Genomic DNA, 21,961 nt, shown 5'->3' with positions numbered 1-21,961 from the left:
GAAGTTCCATCTCTTGGAGATAAAAATCTCCTTCTGAGGATTGCATTTCACAAGCATCAGGGCATCACTGTTGCTTTATTAAGCTCACCTCTTGGCCTGGATTCATATTTTGTCTCTGGCTCATTTTGCTTAACCTTGGCATTCAGGATTTTGCCTGATTTGCCTCAGGGTTGAATAAGATGAAGATGGGTGAATAAGGTGTGACATCACTTTTGGAAGAAGTATATTATTGCTAATAGTCTAACACCACTTTGTTCTAGCCTGCTAAGTAGTGTTATGGGGCCAGATAAATTTAGCAATGAGAATTTTCCTCTGACTTGTTTCCATGACAGAGTCTGGGACATTTTTAGCTCAGTTGAATTAAGTAAGGTCTATAGTAGAGGGACATTCTAGAATGGAATTTTCCCATTCACAGATGATATATATCATAACTACCCACTCATGGAATATAGAAAACAAAACTTCTAAAACTGGTAAACTTCTTTGGAATATTTGGGCAGAGAGAAAAGTAATTTGGTTAGTCCATTTCTTTCTTTGATGCAGTAGTCTGGAACTCATGGACTCCTGGTAGGACCTGGCCCAACTGCCAGGTAAAAAAGACTATGGAGAAAACAACTGAAAACAGACTTGGTACTTGCTTTGAGGGAGCTTTTAGTCAGTTTCAGAGACATGGTACCCATCGCAGAAAGGAGCCTAGCTCTCTGCTAGCTCACACACAGCCCCTTCCTGAGAGCGGGGCTGGGCTGCAGTAGAAAAGGCACTCAAGTTCTTATGGTAAAGGACTGAGTTCACTTACTTAGCTTGTGCCAACACGCCAATGACTTCCGCATACAGGTCTGCCACAATGTGCATATTGCCAGTGTTAGGACCAAGGTACCTAAATAAGATATGATTAGACAAGTGAGGGGTCTCCCATCATCCAAAAAGAGCACACTTGTTTTAGATTTAAGTACCCCACTTCTTCAAAATTCTAAAGAGAAAAATTACTTTACCCTTCTTTGTACTTAAAGTGCTTGAAAGCCAAGTTAATAACGTCATGTATTAGACTGTCTATTACAGGATGAAGTGGAATCTGAAAAGAAAAAAAAAAGATGGCTTTTAACTTGGAAGGGAATATTAAGGATCAAATCAGTAACAGTACTTCTGGTAACTATATATGGCCTTTAGCAATCAATAAACATAATTCACATGACCCAGTATTTGAAATTCATGAACAATTTAAAACTTAGATTTTAAAAACATAAGTAGCTTTCAGATAAATCTTATCTAAAAGGAACATTAAATTACTGACCTACCTGTTTCAAAACTTCTATTAATACTAAAGAAAAAATAAAATCAATGGCGAGGTCCCGTCTTTCCATTAAATAATCTCGCTGTTGTTCATCACTGTAAAATTTAAAATATTCACATTCAGTGGCATTGAAGATATTCTCGGAGTGATACAATTCACCAAACATCAAGGGCTCATTCTCAATGGACTGCAAACCAATTCTGCTATTATGAGATTACAGTGGTAAATATATGCTAACATTTATTATCAGTGAGTGAGGTGTAGGGAACTCACATAGGAACAGAATATCTGACTTCAAATTTCAACTTTTCAGCCACGTCATCTTGAGTAGCTACTTGTGAATCTACAACCTCATTCAATGGACTTTCTTTCTTTTTATAAAGATTTTATTTATTTACTTGAGAGAGAGAGATGAGAGAGAGAGAGATCACAAGCAGGGGGAGGGGCAGAGGGAGAAGCAGGCTCCCCACTAAGCAGGGAGCCTGAGGCAGGGCTCGATCCCAGGACCGTGGGATCATGACCTGACCTGAAGGCAGATGCTTAACAGATTGAGTCACCCAGGACTTCTATCATCTGTAGAATGGATACAGACCCGGGCAGGGTTGCCATACTGGAGGTGGCTATTGAGAAGCTCCCGTGAAAGAAGCTACACAATGTAGGAAACAATAAGGACAGAATATGATTATCAGCTACAGGAGGACTATGGAGGGTGGAGAGAGGTTAGGAATCACTTTTCTTTTTTTGTTTCCATGCCTCTTTCCTCTTGACCTTCTGTCACTTGAGATTTATGAATGAAGAAGTGAAGGGGCAGTAGGACAGAGAATGGTTATAAAACAGGTGGAAGAAGAGGTAGGAAGAGGCAAAGTGGAGTCATTTGAACTCACTCAAAAGTTAGGGAGCAGAATTAGCACCATCAGAAGGACAGAAATGTCAGTCCACCCCCACCCCTATCCCCACTCCCAAGCCCCAGGTGCTGCCTACCTAACATACTAACTGAGGGCTAATTTGGAATTGAACCAAGAAAGACAAATGACGTGATTGCCGAGACCCCAGCACAGAACTATGGCTAAGAGCATTGGCTTTGGTATGGAACAGTCCTGGGTTAAAATGATGCCTCTTCCATTTACCAGTAATTGCTCCATCTACAAAATGGGAATAATAATAGTAATTACAGAAAGGTCTGCTTGAGTATTAAATTAGACAAAGTGTGTAATATATTTAGCATGGTCTCCTGACACGGAACTGCTCAATACTTGCATATGAAGGAAAAGCCATGAGAAAGGATGACCAGATTTGGGTTTGTCAGGCAGGTCTGTTTAAAATAAAGCAAGAATATTATAAATAGGGAATGTTCTTCCCTTCAGTCAATGGGAATGAGAAGAAAGGACGGTGATATTTAAGATCTAAAAAAGAACTTCTGAAGAAGCTCTGTAACCTGGAGCAAGTCAAATGAAGGCTGGTGAATCACAGAATGGGTTAACAAGGGAGGCTGCAGCTGTAACTCTCAAGGAGAAATGTATGGACAGGGTAGGAACTCATTCACTCAGGATCATTGTGAATGGTCCTGCGGAGAGGAAGAGCACTGGCCCAAACCATCTATCTGAAGTCCTTCAGGACCCACTAGACCTGGAAAGAGCTTCTGCCAGCTGGAGGAGAATTGCATGAAAAAAGAGAACATTCAAGAGTCTGACCTGGAGATTATATCATGGAATAAGTATATGAGAAGTTTAAAGACCGAAAGGAAGGAGAGCTTTCAAAGATGGCCAGCAGCAGTAGACAGAAAATTGTTATGTTGGATGGCCAACAAGGATCTTTAAAAGGGGCCAGAGGACCTTGAGAAAGTAGCAGTTCTTGGCAGGGAAAAAAAAAACTTTAAACCCCTGATTCTATTTAATAAGTCAATTTATGCTTTCAAATAAAAGTAAGACCTATACTTTTCCAATAATGAATTCAACTTTATTGCTGGTTTGAGATCTAACTGCCAGGAGCCGGCAGCATTTGACAAATTTATTTGGCAGTCAAAATGTTGATGTTATACTAATCTTAGAAATTGTAACCCTGGTACACATCTGTCACATTTGACTGTTTTTGGTTGCTTATGCTTCTCTCTAAAGTTCCTCTTTTCTTTTTTTCTAGTAACAGAAACTCTCATTATTACCTACATCATGCTCTAGACACCCTCATTGTTTTGGCTTTCTCCCAAACATACATTCTTATTTTGAACTCCCAAATGTTAATTAAATGCTGCTGAGTAGAATTTCACTGTCCTGATGCCATGTTTGATCTTGACAATTACTCTCATCTCCTAAAAACAATCAGTAATCTGATTTTTAAAATATTATTTTCCAATCCATAAAGAAATAAATTCATGAAAAGAAAATAATTCATGAAAATAAATTCAGTTTTAGTAACTACATTCTGACAAAACAGAGAAACAAAACTAAGACTCAATTAATTCAACTCACTAAAACAGCCCCATTCCTCACCCCCCAGGAAAAGTTTAATATCTGTTTATAAACTAACATGTAATATGGGAAGAATAATAAAATGATACCACTAGTTAATTAATTAATTAATTTTTAAAAAAAGATTTTATTTATTTATTTGAGAGAGAGAGAACGCGCAAATGGGGGGAGCAGCAGAGGGCAAAGGATAAGCAGACTCCCCAGTGAGCATGAAGCCAGACATGGGCTCAATCCCAGGGCCCTGGGATCATGACCTGAGCCAAAGTCAGACACTTAACCGACTGAGCCACCCAGGCACCCCTAACACCATTAATTTAGTAATTATACAGTCTGAACCATTTTCAGACACAGAATTAAGATTTTACCTTTAAAATTTGATACATCAAAAAATATGTGTAAGAAGAGACTGCTAATTAATGTGGGGTTTCTTTTTGGAGAGCTGAACTATTCTGGAATTAGTAGTGATGACTGCACAACCTTGTGAATATACTAAAAACAGAACTACACAGTTTAAAAGAATGAATTTTGCCATGTGTACATTATATTGCAATAAAAAGTTTCCTCTCTTCAACTAAAAAAAAATGATTCAATACGAAAAAGTTATTCATTTCTCTCCCAAACAAGATGATAAATAAATGACTGAATCTTGCATAAACTTGAGCATATTATAAAATGAAATTACAAGTTTGGATGAAATGTAATTCATTTCATGACATTGAGAAGTGGATATTTAAAAAAAAAGTATTAGAAGTGTCAAGAAAAATGAGATAAATCACAAGAAGTAGTTAATATCTGATTTTCTGAATGATTCATTTCCATTTATTCTCTTTAAAAATGCATAATCAGTTCATACAGAGAAGTCTGTTTTAAAATAATTTTTAAAAGGTAAATATAGCACACTTTCTTATACTTACTTATATTTCAAACATATGAATTACATATATTTACATAAATATTTGGGGGATGCACATTCATTTGACAGTATAAGAATCTTAAATTTCACGGTTGCTACAGTGTTTCTATAGCAGCAAGTTCCACTTTTCAAATCCATAAGAGAAGGGGAGCACAGAATAAACAAACAAAATTCTCAGCTGCAAGGGAAGTTGGAGATGGTGTAATCTGACTTCCCTGTTTTGCTTCTGAAGAGACTAAAGTAGAGAGAGGTGGTGAGTTGCCCAAAGTCCCAGGGCTAATTTGTGGCAGCTCCAGGCCTACTGCTGATGTCCCACCCTGCCTCCTCCCCACCTGGGCACCCTGGGCACTCAAGGTTACTAGCAGGAACGAGGCGGCATCATGCCGGGCCTGCAACAGCCCTTCTGCTTTTAGGGTATACACTGGAAGAGACAGGGCTCAGGAAAGAAGCAGACACAAGGGTAACTCAGGGCCCTTTACACCTGCCCCATCAATGTCAAAATAAGGCTGAGTATATCTTTTCAACCTGTGACAAGTGGCCGTGACTAGTACTCCCACTGCTAGACAGCCCCTCTCCCCCTGCCCCCTGCAGCACCTGCTGGGTATCCATGTACAGACAGGCAGATTTAGATGATACATAAATTCCATTTTGATTTATGTTTCTGGAAGGAAGGAAGGAAGGAAGGAAGGAAGGAAGGAAGGAAGGGAGGGAGAACCTCATAATTCCTACACAAAAGAAATGTACCTTTTTGATTTATTGCTTGTTCTTGGCCTGTATTCATGTGATTCATCCTCAATGCCATTTTGTCTTTTATACCAGTCAAATAATGTACGCAGAATGGAAGGCAGGCAGTATTCAGAAAGGGAGCTCATTGAGTTGATGACCTACAGAGAAAAACAGGTGATAAAAAGGCTTTGGTGGCCCTGCCAATTACTGAGAAACTTTTCATTTAACAAATAACTCCAAGCTATATTCACCATAAAACCTTATTTATCACATCTTTCCTTTAATAATCTTTATTAGTACATTCCCAAGGGCCCAAATCTCAATGTTGACAGATGTTCCTTATAATTTTATGGTTCAAGAAAGCTAATTACTTTGACTTCCTTTCATTCTAGAAATCAGATGTTAATTGCATACAGGTTATTCATGGACTGCAGAGAAATTATCTTCCCATACTGTCCAAGAAGTATAGTGCCTTGTACTCCTTAAATCTCAAAAATGCTTGTTTAAATAAATATTTTAATTAACACAATTACATTAGTCGCTTAAGTGAAATAAAAAAATCTAGCTCCCAAACAAATAACCTAAGTGGTAATACAATGTATGGGTTTCTGCCAATAATCACTCATCCACTCATCTGAGTTATGACCCAAATTAGACTCAAGACATGAGCCAGAAGCAATAATTTCCTATGTATCACCTTAAAGGCAAACTACTGCTCTCTTTTTCAAACAATAAACATATCTTTGATAGAGAGTTATTTTAATTTCCTTATCTGGAAAGATTTGTGATCTTTTATTAATTATCACGAGAAAACGAACCTCAATTGATATCTCATACCATGTGCAAAAATTAATTAAAAAAATCATACTATAAAAACTTAAAACTATGAAACTTCTGAAGAAAACACAGGAGAAAATCTTTGTGACTCTGGGCTAACCAAGGATTTCTTAGGTAACACACCAGGAGCAAACTCCATGACAATTTGATCCTGAACGTCATCAAAATTAAAAGCTTCTGTTCTGGGGATGATTCAATCAATCAAGGATGGTTCACTATTCACAAATCAATCAACATGATACACCACATTAACCAAATGAAGGATACAAAGTCATACAATCATCTCAATAGATCATACTCAATGGTGAAAAACTGAGAGCTTTTCCTTTAAAATCAGGAACAATACAAGGATGTCCACTGTTACCACTTTTATTCAACATAGTACTGCATGTCCTAGCCACAGCAATCAGACAAGAAAGAGAAATAAAAGGCAATCAAATTGGTAAGAAAGAAGTAAAACTGTCACTATTTGCAGATGACACGATACTATACACATATATATAAAAGTTATATATACATATTATATATATATATATTATATGTATATAAAACTCTAAAGACTGCCAAAAAACTATTAGAAGCAATAAACGAATTCAGTAAAGTCACAGGATACAAAATTAATACAAAGAAATCTGTTGCATTTCTATACACTAATAACAAAGTAGCAGAAAGAGAAATTATGAAAACAATTCCATTTACAATTGTACCAAACAGAATAAAATGCCTAGGAATAAATTTAACCAAGGAGGTGAAAGACCTGAACTCTGATAACTATTAAGACATTGACAGAAGAAACTGAAGAAGACACAAAGGAAAGATATTTTACCTTCATGGATTGGAAGAATTAATATTGTTACAACGTCCATACTACCCAAACCAATCTACAGATTGAAGGCAATTCTTATCAAAATACCAACAGCATTTTTCACAGAACTAGAATAAATAATACTCAAATTTATATGGAACCTTAAAAGACCCTGAATGGTCAGAGCAATCTTGAAAAAGAAGAACAAAACTGGAGGTATCACAATCCCAGATGTGAAGATATACTACAAAGCTCTATGTAGTACTGGCATAAAAACAGACACATAAGATCAATGAAACAGAATAGGGAGCTCAGAAATAAACCCACGCATATATGGTCGATTAATCAATGACAAAGGAGCCAAGTATACAAAATGGGAAAAGACAGTCTCCTCAATAAATGGTGTTGGTGTTGGGAAAACTGGAAAGCTACACACAGAAGAATGAAACTGGACCAGTTTCTTATACTTTCTCACACAAAAATAAACTCAAATTAGATGAAAGACACCTAAATGTGAGACAGAAAACCATAAACCTCCTAGAAGAAAACATAGGCAGTAATTTCTCTAACATCAGCCGTGGCAACATTTTTCTAGATATATCTCCTCAGGCAAGGGAAACAAAAGCAAAACTAAACTAGTGGGACTAAACCAAAATATATAGCTTTTGCATAATGAAGGACACCATCAACAAAACGAGAAGGCAACCTACTGAATGGGAGAAGATATTTGCAAGTGACATATCTGATAAGGAGTTAATATCCAAAATATATTAAAAAAACTTAATACAACTCAACACCAAAAACTCCCCCCAAAAATCCAATTAAAAATGGACAGAGGACTTAAGCCAACTTTTTTTTCCCAAAGACGACAAAGAGATGGCAAACAGACGTATGAAAAGATGCTCAATATCACTAATTATCAAGGAAATGCAAATCAAAACCACTATAATATAATAAATATAATATAATATAATATAATATAATATAATATAATATAATATAATATAATACCTTATATGTGTCAGAATGGCTAGAATCAAAAAGACAAGAAATAACAAGTGTTGGTGAGGATGTGTCCAAAAGGGACCCACATGCACTGTTGGTAGGAATGTAAATTGATGCAGCCACCAAGATACAGAAGCAACCCAAGTATCCACCCATAGATGAATGGATACAGAAGATGTGGTACATATATGCAATGGAATATTACTCAGCCATAAAAGAGAATGAAATATTGCCATTTGCAACAACATGGATGAACCTAGAGAGTATTATGTTAAGTAAAATAAGACTGAAAAAGACAAATATTCTATGATTTCACTTATATGTGGAATCTGAAAAACAAAACAAACAAAAAGGAGAACCAGACCCATAAATACAGAGAACAAATTAAAGGTTGCCAGAGGGGCGGGGTTGGGGGATGCGCAAAATGGGCAAAGGGGGTGGGAGCCACAGACTTCCAGCTATGCAATGAATGAGTCGCGAGGATAAAAGGCACAGCCTAGGGAATCTAGTCAATGATACCGTATGTTGTACAGGGACAGATGGGAGCTACACTTGCGGTGAGCACAGCAGAATGTATAAACTTGTGGGATCCCTATGCTATTCACCAGAAACTAATGTAACATTGTGTGTCAACAATAGTTCAGTAAAAAAATTAAGAGCTTCTGCTTTTAGAAAGATCCTGTCAAGAAACTGATGAAAAGACAGGCTGTAGACCCAGAGAAAATACTGGCAAACACCCCTCTGATAAAGGCCTTATAAACAGAACATGTAAACCTACAATGAGATACATTTTCACCACCTCATTTACAAACACAAATTCACAAAATTTCTTACAAGCAAATTATAACCCCCCAGTGCCGATGAGACAGTGATTAAATAGGCATGTTCAAACACTACTGACAGATGAAAAAGATTGGCATAACCTATCTGGAAGGAAATTTGGAAATGCAGATCAAGAACCTAATAAAAGGCATTCTCAATAAGCCCATTCTTAGGAATTTAACTCAAATACATAATTAGAGGTGAGTAAGAATGTTCAGGACAACATTACATATTATACAAAAAAATGGGAACACCCTAAATGTCCAGCTATGTGTAAATGCCTTAATACAATGTGGAATAATGTGATGTAGATTATCTCTGAAACCATTAAAAGCCACATTTCAAAAATATTTAATGACATGAAAATGTTTATATAATGTTAAGTGGAAGAAGAATTTAAAAATCATTTAACTGGTAAGATTCCAACTCGGTGCAGACCCTACGGTAAGTATGCATATACAGAAAACACAACTTGGAGGAGATATACCGACATACTGAGAGTGCACACGGAAATCAGGAGTCCTCAGGACAGAGATCACTACAGGGAGAGGTAGGTGGGAGGTAAAGAGACATGTTTTACCTGGGCCTTTTATAGAAAGGGTAGAAATGTGAGATTAAGAGTCAAGAAAAAAGCTAAGCAAAGACTCAAAGGCAGGAAGCCTATGGTGATGAAGGTGCAAAATAATTGTTTGTTCATAATAATTACAGTGATTAATTTAATGAAGGTTTTGAGTGAACTGAGAGAAGAAATATTTGCCTGGTGTAGGGACTTTGGTATACTAGAGTAAAGAAAAATACTGTTGAAAATTTTAAGCTGAAACTAAATCATAGTAAGTATTTAATGCTAGTCTGAAGAATTTTAGTTTTCTTCTCTAGAAAATGGGAAGCCCCTAAAGATTTCTGAATAGGAAAATAAGCCCGTAGACATGTTGAGGAGGTTTAATTCAGCAGTGATGTGTAGGATGGACCAAAAGGGTCTGCCAACAGGGGTGGTTAGGAGCGTGAGCACGCGCGCGCGCGCACACACACACACACACACGCACACAGACACACACACTTTCACTCTCTCTCTCTCTCTCAAACTGAATGAGGTTATTGCAACAGTTCCAGGCACACAGTGATCACGGCTTGAGCCGGGAGGTGGCAGAAGAAATGGAAAACCTTAGTTAACTTAAAATGTTTCTGTAGTTCAGCAGGAGAGGCTTAACTTCTTTTTATAAAGGAACTAGAGCAAGGAGAGCTCAAGTGCTTCGTGTCAATGGGACTTTCCACTGTCAGCTTTAAAAGCAGCTCTAAGATTGAACGGGACAATTATGTGTTCTTCCTCAGATTCTCTTTCTTGCTCTCTCTTACGATTATGGTTATAAGTACATACACAAAATTGTACATTATCTTTAGCTATGGTTTAATATCAGTTTTCAGAAATAAATAGGCTATTGCAGTCTGCCTGCCCTGTGAACATAATCACCAGTTTTTTTTAATTGAAAAATATCTATTTTTTTAAAAACAGCCCTCCCCCCACACACTGTAATATTCACAGCCACAACATATTTTCCCTTTGTTCCTGTGGATATAACAGTGGGAAATTTAGGGAGGAAAGCAAATTATGGCATGTCATGGGGTAATTTACAAGTTCTCTCTAAAGTTACCCCAGCACAAGAAAGGGTACTTCCAATCACCACCATCTCATCTAATATTTTGAATTGGGAAATGAAGGGGGTTCCTCCCAGAAGGGGAAAAAAAATCAGAATTCAGAGTTCCTCACCACGGGTTAATACTGCCTTAATTATCGCATATGTAATAAAATCCCCAACCATCTACTATTGTATTTCAGTAATTTAAAAATACTTGTGTAAGTCCGGATGAGACTAAAGGAGACACGATCAATAAATATAAGGTTGTATTCTAGACAGTATCCTGGAACAGAAAAGAGCTATTCAGGAAAAAGAAATAAAATGCAAATACAGAATTCAGTTACTAATAATGTACCAACGTTGGTTTCTTAGTTGTGACAAATATACATGGTAAGGAAAGGTGTTAATAAAGGAAACCGGGTGTGGGGAACCTGATAAGTGTCTGTACTATCTTTAAACCTTTTCTGTAACTATTTACAAATAAAAAGTTTAATTAAAAAACACTTGTGTGGGATATTTACATGCTTCTGTTATTTACTACAGACCCATAAATGTGATATAAACCTATGTTTACCCCCTAATGATCTCTGGGTAGAGCACACAATGTTTAGTTACTTACACTTACTTAGGTGTAACCCACGTGCTCCATAGAGAACATCAATAGTATTCTTTAAAGCTCAGCCATAATAATTTTTTCTACCCATTAAAGTCATCTCAAAGCCATTCTTGGTATTATATCTACTGGACATACTTTCCATGGCAAATATACTGAGACCATCTTAGAAGAGATGAAAGGTCAGGATGGGGTGGATGTGTTTTTTCCACCTCTCGGTTATAGCCCTTTTGAGTCCAGGCTTTCAGGAAGGAAGGGTGGAATTTGCAAAGACCTGGCCCTCAAAGCTCAGGAAGGGAGGAAGGTCTAGCTGGCTTCTTGGTTACTCAACTCCTTCATTTACGGGAAGCAGAGCCAATGGTGAGATGAATTCTAGCTCTGTGCTGCTGTTGAAAGGGGGCAGGCCCATTTACAAAGATGTTCTTGTTGCATTTAAATGATCATATTCTTCCATCATAGATGAGCTAGGTACTGTGCAGCTTGAGGAGATGAAGCGCACAGAATCACATAACCATTTCATACTGGTGTTTTCTTTTTGGGGGGATAGAGGGGGATACTAAATGTACTTTGCAAATGTTTCTTGATGTTTATTTTGGCATTTTATGTATAAATAGGCTAAAAGAGACTGTCCATTATGCTGTAGGTTAAGATATTAATTCTTCATAAGCATTTTATTATACTTGCTGAATGCAAAGAAGGAAACTTTACATAAATATTTGAATAATTACTCAGTGGAGTCACTTCATATCTTACAGTAATAAGGCTGACTTGTCCTGAGTGGTGCATTTCGTGAATAAATTTTAAACTAACTTCACTGATAGTTTAATTTCTCAAAATAGTTCAGATGGCCAAGTACCTGGGGGTCAGGGTACAGTCTATGTAATACCACAAAATGCTGATTTATTACAGTAATTCAAGTGCGATTTTTTTTACTTGATCATATATCATACTAGTGCCAGATAATCTAGCATTCAATCAGTGGTGACAGATACCAAAGGATTAAGAATAATTTCTTACAAAAACTTAAAATTATATAAATCTACATATTAAATCTATTTTTCCTGCAAATTAGGAAAAGATCTGTATTATTTGATTTTAATATCTTAGTTCATTTTATAGAACAAACTGTTCCACTGGAGAATAATTGAAGAAACACTGAATAACACTAATATGAATCCAATGCCAGTTAATTGGGTTTTACTCTTGACTGCTTATATTTTTCATTTATATATTTTAAATAGATTTTGACTGAACTGTAGCATTAGAATCAGTGTTGAAGCACTAGAATTTCATCTGCTTCCTTTCCAGAAAAATTATTGCCTACCCAAGATGATAAAAAGTTATTTTCGCTCTATTAGAGAGGTATAGATGTATTTTACCATGTGTTTCCTATTTATAGATGGTGTTTTTAACATATTAAGAAACTGAGGTGCTACAAAAGTATGTAAATATTTAACATCTAGAGGAAAACTCCAGTTATTTAGAATGCCTGAGCAAAGTATCTGGAATTTATAGAGATGACACTAGTAAAGAATATGTCACACTGAATTGCAAATAAGCTGCAACTTAAATAATGTTCTCAGAACCCCCTATGTGATGACTGATCCTTCACAAGCCATGTTTTCAAAATTTCATTAGTGCATTGGGAAGATCAGATGGTCCTAAGTTCAAGTTACAGCTCTGTCCTTTATTGGCTGTGTGAGCTTGGGCATGTCCACTTCTCTGAGGCTCTGTGTTTCCAGCTGTAAAACGGGACCGAAGAATATTTACCTTGCTGGGTTTTTTCCGAAGAGTAAATAAGATACTATAAAGTGCGGGGCACATAACAGACCTTTAAAAATGTCTATTTCTATTTTCCTCTTCCATTTCTAAATACTGAAACTGAAGCCCAGACATAAAAAATTTTGACTCTGAGAGGATCATAGGCTAAGTTAATGACAGAACAAATGATAGAAATTATTGACAGGATTTTACTTATCAGAGCTGATATTGTAAAAAAAGAAAAAGACGGAAAGAAAGAAAGAAAAGAAAAGAAAAGAAAGGAAAAGAAAAAAAGAAAGACCCACCTAGCTCTCATCCAAGCACAAAGATACCAGGGCCTCCATTATAACCCTGGTAGCTTGGTTTGTGTTCCCACACTTTTCTGGCTCCAGCAGATGCAAACACAGGGCCTTGCAAAGGCTTCCTTGTTGAGGGGTCTGAGCAACGCCTGTCCTACATTAGTGCCATAAGAGAAAGGTAGGGAGCACGGGGCTCCCTGGGTTTGCTGCAGGCAACAGCTCACTCTGGGAAAGGACACTATCCTGGAACCAGAATCAATAGGTAGAATAAAACCACTTATTGTGAGCCCAACTTATATACACATCAGTCTCTCAGGAATCGCAACCACCTGAAAACACTGAGCCCAAATGTAAATGAAGAATGGACACAACCGTTGGCAGAAAGGCACAGTGCTAAGCTCTTGTATTTCATTCAGCACAAGAGGGTTCCATAAAACACACAAGGGCCTCATTGGATTCTGCTCTCCCATCCCTCATCTGGGGACCCACCCTTCTTCTGGCCAAACTCTCAATCAGCCAAGCATTGGTGATGTTTCCTCTTCCTGCCTCACTTCTCTGACACCCGATTTCTGCTCTTGCCACACTACCGGTAACCTTTATATAAAACATCAGAAAGGGCAAACCCACTGGCCAACCAACAGGACTTTGTGGTCATTCCCCCTCAAGTCTCCTGAGCAAATGACACTCTTTCTCAGGTTCTCCTTGAAACACTTTCCTCCTCAGGATTCGGTGATGCTGCCCATCTTAACCTAGACTCTCTCTCATCTCCCATATGTGCTGGAGCACAGTGCTGAAGCACAGTAAGACAATTCGCCTGTGAAAGTAAGGATTTGGAGCCCAGTTCTGGTTGTTCTGGCACCAGCTCCTTTGGGGAGTAATCGTACTTTACTACACCAAGAGGAAATAACTTCCCCTTACTGTATGTGACTGTTTTCAGAGACAAAGTTGGAGCAATACTTCAAATAGAAAACAGCATGCAGCATACAAACGTTGGTGTCATGTGACTTACTGCATGTTTAGGTCATTATTAGATAGAAGCAAAAGTCTAAAACCAAGGGCAGACAAACTTGACAAGAAAGCACATGTAAAAAAAGCAAGAAAGCACATGTAGCTGGAAGGTATATGAAATGATAAGGATTCGGTGATTCCTTTATTCTACAGCCACAATTTTCATCTCTGTGTGTAAATGTATCGAGTGAGTATCAGTACCTCCTCCATTAGGTGAGGCTTACTGTGGAGTACTGTTTTTCCCTGTTTAAAATGGGTGAACGCGTTATTTCAGCTGCATCAGGTCCCCATTTACCCATGTCCATGCTCATCACAGGTTAGCTACTGTTGCACCCGAGAATCCAAAATAAAATGCCTTGGACTTAATATTTAAAAAGGATATCTGTAAACTTTGATAACAGAGGAAAGTCACTTGAAGTTAAAACGGGGAGCTCACCATGGCCTCCATTCATAGGACTCACCCCGCAACAGACCACAAATAGGAAACTCATCACCAGTACCACGATTGTGTTCTGTCTGGTATACTGCTTTTCCATTGAAGTGTTACAGCCAGTCATAATCAGCCAGCATAACCTAGCATAAATGCTTAAACTATTTAATATTAATCTATCGACTATGAAACTGCATTCTACATGTCAACAAATAGCATTGCAGCCAAAGGCTTTCTCAAAGCTGGTTTCCAGTGAGCAACTAACTGCTGATCCCTCATTCCTCTGTGAGGGTCTCTGCCCAGCTGCCATAATGGCCCATCCCTGCCCTGCAAAGCTGCATCTTCTTCTGAGGCTTCTTCCAATTTTTTTGGCCACCATTTCTTTTCTGGGCATCCTTCTGTGGATCCTACTTCCTGATCCTAAACTCTGCTTCCCTAGGATATTCTCCACGCATTTGCTCTGGTCTCTAATCCTTTGGTGTCTGTTGAGTGACCCCATAAATGAGCGAGCCCCGGTTATTTCTCCTCAGATATCTTACCCTCCCTGAAAATTCAATACGTGTAAAATGATTTATAACCTCTCATTAAGCCCAGCGTTTCTCTGTTGGAAGCACTTCTTATCCATCAGAAAGAGTCCAGACTTCATGGTGTCCTTGGGCCCCCATGTGCCTGTCCCGCTTCAGCCCCAGTCACTCCTCCGTACTCTGCTCCTCACACCGCAACTTCTTTGTCCACGCAGACCCTTCTGCCTGGCATGATCCAACCCATTTCCTCTGGATAACAGATGTCTTTAAAATGCCACTGGGCCCTGACTGCTTCTGTGACATAGCTGTCTACCTTCCGGGCATCATTAACTGCTCCCTTGCCCGAGTTCCCAAAGCACTTGAAATGGACCTCGGGTGTAGCATTCATGCTTCGCTGTTACTTGTTGGGATCCGCCTTGTTCCTGGGATTGAGAATTCCCTGAGGGCAGGAACTCTATCTTACTGTTTTTACAACCCCAGAACCTTGCACAGGTCCTAGTATGCTTGGCCACTCAGTATTTGTTGAATTGAATAGAAATGGTTCCAAACCATGGTTGAAAACCATAGTTACTTTTTGTTTCTCCTTCTCTCAACCGATATTGATTCTTCCTCTACAATTTTACATAAGATTATTCTTTCTAGTTCCATTGTCTCCATTTTAGTTTGGACCCTTTCAGTCTCAAATCTTTATCAACACCCAAACTCCCCAAATGCCTCCACACTTCAAGGATCTCTTCATTCACGAACCCTGCTACCTTGGGGTTGACACCAAGTTGCTACTTTGATCAAATTGATCCTGGTATGTCTGAGATAAAGCTCCCCCCAATGCCATAAAGTCTCCCACAGTCTGATCCTTTCCTACCTGGTCTCTTCCCTAACACTCCCAGCCAATAGGAAAATTTTGTGTCTCAGTAGAAAACTATGCATCGCTCAGAGCTCACCTCTCTAGGGGTTATCTAATTTGAGTCTGTGGGAGCTATGCACCTTTTAATGCCTTTGAGCTATTTTAAAATTGTGCATATGATAGACTACTGATAGCAATGCCAAGGATTCTTGTCTACAGACAGAAAAAAACACCGTGCCCAGTGAAGGTTCAATTGACTTCACTCTCCCACTGTTGGAAAAAGCCAGTTTTGCCTCTGATTGGGCATTCATTTCAAAGTTCCTGACTTATAAATGGGTCCATTTTGGGGTTCTCTTCTGAACTGGTTATAACTTCCTCATTAAACACGAGTTTTTATCTCTCACCTGTGTTCATTTTATATTTCTCTTGAGAGTCACAATGTCGCCTCTTTTTGAATATTATCTTTTCACAATACACATCTTCTGTCTCAACTAACAGACCCATTCATCAGTCTCCAAAGATAACTTAAAATGTCATTTTTTCTGTTCGGGGCCTTTGCACATTTCCTATCCTCTTTACCATCAACACCCAGTAAAATCCCATCGCTTCTATTGTTTCAGGCACCTGATAAACTATGTCCTCTTCTAGAAAGATTTCTCTAGCCATCAGGCCCTGAAGTGTATGTCTTCTGTTCCCTGAAATCTCACAATGTTTACTGTTGCACCATCCATGTTGCATTTCTGACACACGCGTTCCCCTGTCAGAGTTGTTTGTGCACTGCCTTAAACTCTTCCAGATCTGAAGCTCCTGGAATGCAGGGACCACACCCTTCCATCTCTGTCCCATACAGAGCTTTGTGTGTATGTACAGGTAAACACACACACACACACACACACACACACACACTTTTGATAAATGTTTGCTAAAATAAAGAACTTTACCACTAGGACAATTATTCACTCATTCTACTCGAAGCCCTGACAGGTAATTTCGGTATTTAAAATAAATTGGGGGCAGTATACATTTCCGAAATGCTGCTGGCAATCTCTTCCACCTTTATTAAGTCTCATTACTAGTATGACTTTCTCACTAGCAGGGACTGAAACCATCGCTGGCTCCCCAGTACAGGGCAAAGCTTGCTGTCCTGGGGCTCACATGATACTTGGTCCTTCCACGGTGAGCTTACTTACTAGCCTGAGATTATAATTTGATCATATTTCTTCTTTGTCTCACCCATAATTGGGGGCCCCCCCAGTGCAGGCACCATGTTTCCTTCATCTTTATTTCCACCAGCTAGCATAATGCTTGTTACACGGTTGCCACATAGCAGGTACTGTATAAAAATGGGTCAAGTTCACGAATTCATGAAATTTGTAAAAAGTGAAATTCTGGGAACAAGGGTATAAATTCCAAGCTCTCCAACGTGTAAAGCAGTTACTAGTATGATTTTTCTTCCACTAATACTGAACTTAAAAAAAGCAATCCTGTTTAGACACCTTGTCATTTACGAAACAAAAGGACTTTTTCCCCAGGTTTAACCTATACAGGGTTAGATTGTAATTAGATTAAATTAAGAGATATGAAGCCAATAGTTATATATAAAGCATATAAAAGAAAACATAAGCTTTAACCCCTAAATATATATATCTTAAAATTCAAACTGTAAAACTGACAAATTCTAGGAATATTCCACAGTGAAAAAAAAAGAGGTATACAGAACTGTAAACAGTATTCTTTATTGGGCATTTGGTAAAAACTCTACTATATGATATCTAGGAAAGATAGATAATACCTAATATCCAGTCTATGCTTCTTCCTTAGTTATAAAATACCTGATTTTTTTTTTTTTTTAAGTAGGCTCCATGCCCAGTGGGGAGTCCAATGCAGGGCTTGAACTCACGACCCTGAGATCAAGACCTGAGCTGAGATCAAGAGTTGGACGCTTAACCAACTGAACCACCCAGGTGCCCCAATAAAATACCTGATTTTTAGATGGACAAATGATTGCTCAAAATAAAATTTCCCAATCTTTCCTACAGCTATATGTGGCTATGTGATTAAGATCTCGCCAACTGAATATGAGCAGAAGTGGTGTGTGCAATGTTGAGACATTCTGGTTTTTTATTTTTTTGCCTATAATTCTTTTTCTATTTCTCCTTCCTGCTGCTTGGAATACAGACATAATGGCTGAGTTCTAGAAGCCAAACTGGACTATGAGATGAGCCATACACAAGACAACAAAAATAATATAAAGATTCTAGACTGATTTTCTTTGTATTTCTTGAATGTGAGAGAGAAAAAAACTCTTATTCAAGTCGCTGTTATTTTATGTGTCATTTGCAGCCAAACCTAATATTAACTGATACAGGATCTGAGATCCCTTACCTGTTGAAAACTCCTCTCTAAATTCTCGCCACCTTAGTTTTTAGATATAGAAGCATGTTATAGAGTAAAAAGCACTGGCTTTATAGTCTGAACAAGTGGATGCCAGTCTTGGCTCCTTCAGGCTTTAGTCATATAGTGTTGGGCAAGCTGTCTGAGACTCATTCCCATGAAATGTAATATAGAGATGATGATGATGACGATGGCTTCTTCTTGGGGTTGTTGGAAGCAGTGAGTGATGTCAGCTGAGATCATGCGTGAGAAGGGGCTTCATAAATTATAAAGCATTATGTGATTTTTTTTTTTTTTTGCTTCTATTTCTAGCAAGAGAAAAATGAATCATGGGCTTGTTAAGTGGAGGAGTAAACAGGACCACCCGGGATCAGGCACTGAAAGTGCAGAAGCTCAGTTCTCTCTAGTCTATCATGCATGCCAGTGACATTTAAAAGGAAGAAACTGATAAAAAATATTCTCTAAACAGGGACCAGCTGCATACTACTCAAAGGATGTACTTAGCATAGTGCCTATCCTCTGGTAAGTACTACATGCATACCACTTCTACTGTTAACCACTGCTCCCACGATCATAGCAACAGAGTCTACACCACGCAAGGTGGCATCACCAGCACGTTCTTTTCGGAGAGATGGACCTCTGGGTAAATCCAAATTAAAATCCTACTGCTTGCTATTAGAACAAGGGGAATTATATAATTTGAATGTTTAACATCAAAAGACTAAGAAAGCTTGATACATCCATGGCATTGCCAATGGAACTTCGATTGTTATAATTTGCTGGCAAAACAGTAAACGGCAGAGGAAATTGACCAATTTCCGTCAAGTTTCCTCACTGCCCTGGGAGTCTTGCTATCTCTTTAAAGTGAAATAGACTTTGTAGGTTGCCTTCTCTCCTGGTTCATGTGTAAATTTATGATTTAATGATGAGAGGATAATCTTATGTGCCTTATTTGAAAGTTCTTAGTGACCATTTTACTACTGATTCACTTGCAAAGTGCCCTTAATACAGAGAGAGGTGTTACGGAGCAGTGCTGCTCAAGCTTTAATGTGTGCGTGGGTCACCTGGGGATCCTGTTAAGCTGCAGAATCTGATTCAGTAAGATCTGGGGCAGGGCGGAGATTCTGCATTTCAACATTCTGTGCAACAAGGTTAAAAGTATTATAGCTAATTAAAGTGGTAAAGTCGGGATTTAAACCTGGTCTGTCTAATTCCAAAGGCTATCCCTCTCCCACAATGCTGAAATGCAAAAATAGAGGGCTGAATAACAAGTGGGAAAGTGTGTTTAAGCCAAATCATTTGGGATAACTATTATATGCAATGTTAAAATTCACAAGTATTATTTTCCCAGAGAATAAAGGAAGATACACATTAAGCTGGAGAAAAATAAATTTTGCTTTTGAGGAGAGGACAGTGATATCCTAGGACAGGAATATCTAGGATAGAATACAGAGAACATAAAATAGAGTGAAAAATTATGGATGATGGATAATAAATATTTACATTCTTTTTTTTAAAGATTTTATTTATTTATTTGAGAGAGAGAACACAAGAGAGAGCACAAGCGAGGGGGGGGAGCGGCAGAGGGAGAGAGAAGCAGACTCCCCACTGAGCAGGGAGCCTAATGCAGGGCTCCAACCCAGGACCCTGGGAACATGACCTGAGCAGAAGGCAGACGCTTAACCGACTGAGCCACCCAGGTGCTCCCAGTCCTTACAGTTTTGGACCGAAGAAGTCTGGACTTTAACAGCCAGAGAACTTTCCCTCTGATTCCACATGAAAGTCAATTTCAAAGCCCTGCTGAAAGTGCATCTCTGTGTGTTCTCCATAAGACAAGAAAACCCCCACCATATTAGATCAGACTGTGGTGCATCCAGCAGTATTTTGTCTCTACCAGTGGCTCCAAGTGAGGTTTTTGAAGGAGAACATGCTGTCTTCTCTGTTGTTAACTGCGTAAGTTCAGGAAACACCACAAACACATCTCTCACTTCCTCTGATGCCCTGTTACCCATCATTCTTAAACATACGTGAAGCCTATAGTTACTGAGCCAGGATCTATCAGATCCTGATTTCCTATGTTTATTACCTGCTGTTGAGAGCAGGATGCCCTTTTACTAGTCCCGATCTACTTTCGAAAGACTTTCTTTGTATTTATCCTGCCTTAAATTGTTTTTTTTTTCACGTATCACATTCTCTATTAGACTCTAAGTTACTATACTGTCTTACAATTATTGTTTAAGTGATTTTTCTCTCACAATATTGTGAATTCTTGAAGGACTAAAACTGGTCAATTTTGTATTTTGTTGCGGTGTGTCAAGCAAATAGTGGGCATTCACAAAAAAGCTGGATGAAAATATAATAAGCTCTACTAAATTTTAGAATAGAAGTTCCTTTATCTTTTCTTAGTTTCTTTAATTCTGACATACAAAGATTTAGGAAATGATCAATTGAGGGCCTATTTGTATTATTCCAACATATTCCCATTCTTTCCAGTTCAAAGCAATAGACATCTACTGAATGTCTGCTTTAAGCCATAATTGTAAAAGCTGAAAGACACAGTTCCTAAGATCATATCCCTGTATCCTCTTTGAGGAAGTTAATCAATACACTAATAATGAGCATCCAACCCTTATCTTTTGTGCATTTTGAAATAAATAAAAACCAGAATATAATATGTATATAACTTATTACTACATACTTGGTCAAATTGGGGATCTTCTCCACGTTGTAGAGATTTTGTCAATGGTTTTTCCTAGAAAAAAAAAAAGAATAATTATCAGATGCTCTTAAACAGCATAAAAAAAGTGCATTATTGTTATAATTTTTCTAATTTACTTCTCCATTGATGGGGCAGAGGTACCAGTTTTTATTTTATTTTTTTTAAAGATTTTATTTATTTATTTGACAGAGAGAGACACAGCAAGAGAGGGAACACAAGCAGAGGCAGTGGGAGAGGGAGAAGCAGGCTTCCCGCAGAGCAGGGAGCCCGATGTGGGGCTCGATCCCAGGACCCTGGGATCACGACCTGAGCCGAAGGCAGATGCTCAACGACTGAGCCACCCAAGCGCCCGAGGTACCAGTTTTTATTTTTTTATTTATTATTTTTTTATTATGTTATATTAATCACATTACATCATTAGGTTTTTTTTAAACATTTTATTTTATTTTTTTTTAAAGATTTTATTTATTTATTTGAGAGAGAGAGAATGAGAGCGAGAGCACATGAGAGGGGGTAGGGTCAGAGGGAGAAGAAGATTCCCTGCGGAGCATGGAGCCCGATTCAGGGCTCGATCCAGGGACTCCAGGATCATGACCTGAGCAGAAGGCAATTGCCTAACCAACTGAGCCACCCAGGCACCCTACATCATTAGTTTTTGACATAGTGTTCCATGATTCATTGTTTTCGTACAACACCCAGTGCTCCATGGAATACGTGCCCTCTTTAATACCCATCACCAGGCTAACCCATCCCCCCCACCCCCCTCCCCTCTAGAACCCTCAGAGTCCATAGTCTCTCATGGTTCATCTCCCCCTCCGATTTCCCTCCCTTCATTTCTCCCTTCCTACTGTCTTCTTTTTTTTTTTTTTTT

The 21,961-nt window shown here is 38.4% G+C and overlaps 1 protein-coding gene across 1 annotated transcript in view; it reads right to left on the bottom strand.

Annotated features, from left to right (window-relative positions):
• FRY (FRY microtubule binding protein) overlaps positions 1-21,961 on the bottom strand; it is a 241,551-nt gene that overhangs the window by 150,846 nt on the left and 68,744 nt on the right. Inside the window, exons 3-7 of the mRNA XM_081815497.1 lie at positions 21,070-21,123; positions 5,414-5,553; positions 1,296-1,386; positions 993-1,072; positions 797-877 (exon numbers count right to left, since the gene is read on the bottom strand). Coding sequence (XP_081671623.1) covers positions 797-877; positions 993-1,072; positions 1,296-1,386; positions 5,414-5,553; positions 21,070-21,123 — 446 coding nt within the window. The remainder of the gene's footprint in view (positions 1-796; positions 878-992; positions 1,073-1,295; positions 1,387-5,413; positions 5,554-21,069; positions 21,124-21,961) is intronic.

Source organism: Leptonychotes weddellii, chromosome 3, assembly GCF_054177405.1.
Source record: "Leptonychotes weddellii isolate Sample4059 chromosome 3, ASM5417740v2, whole genome shotgun sequence".
NCBI classification, from domain to species: domain Eukaryota; kingdom Metazoa; phylum Chordata; class Mammalia; order Carnivora; family Phocidae; genus Leptonychotes; species Leptonychotes weddellii.
The sequence above is the reverse complement of the archived record's forward strand: the minus strand, read 5'-3'. Positions and strand labels throughout refer to the sequence as shown.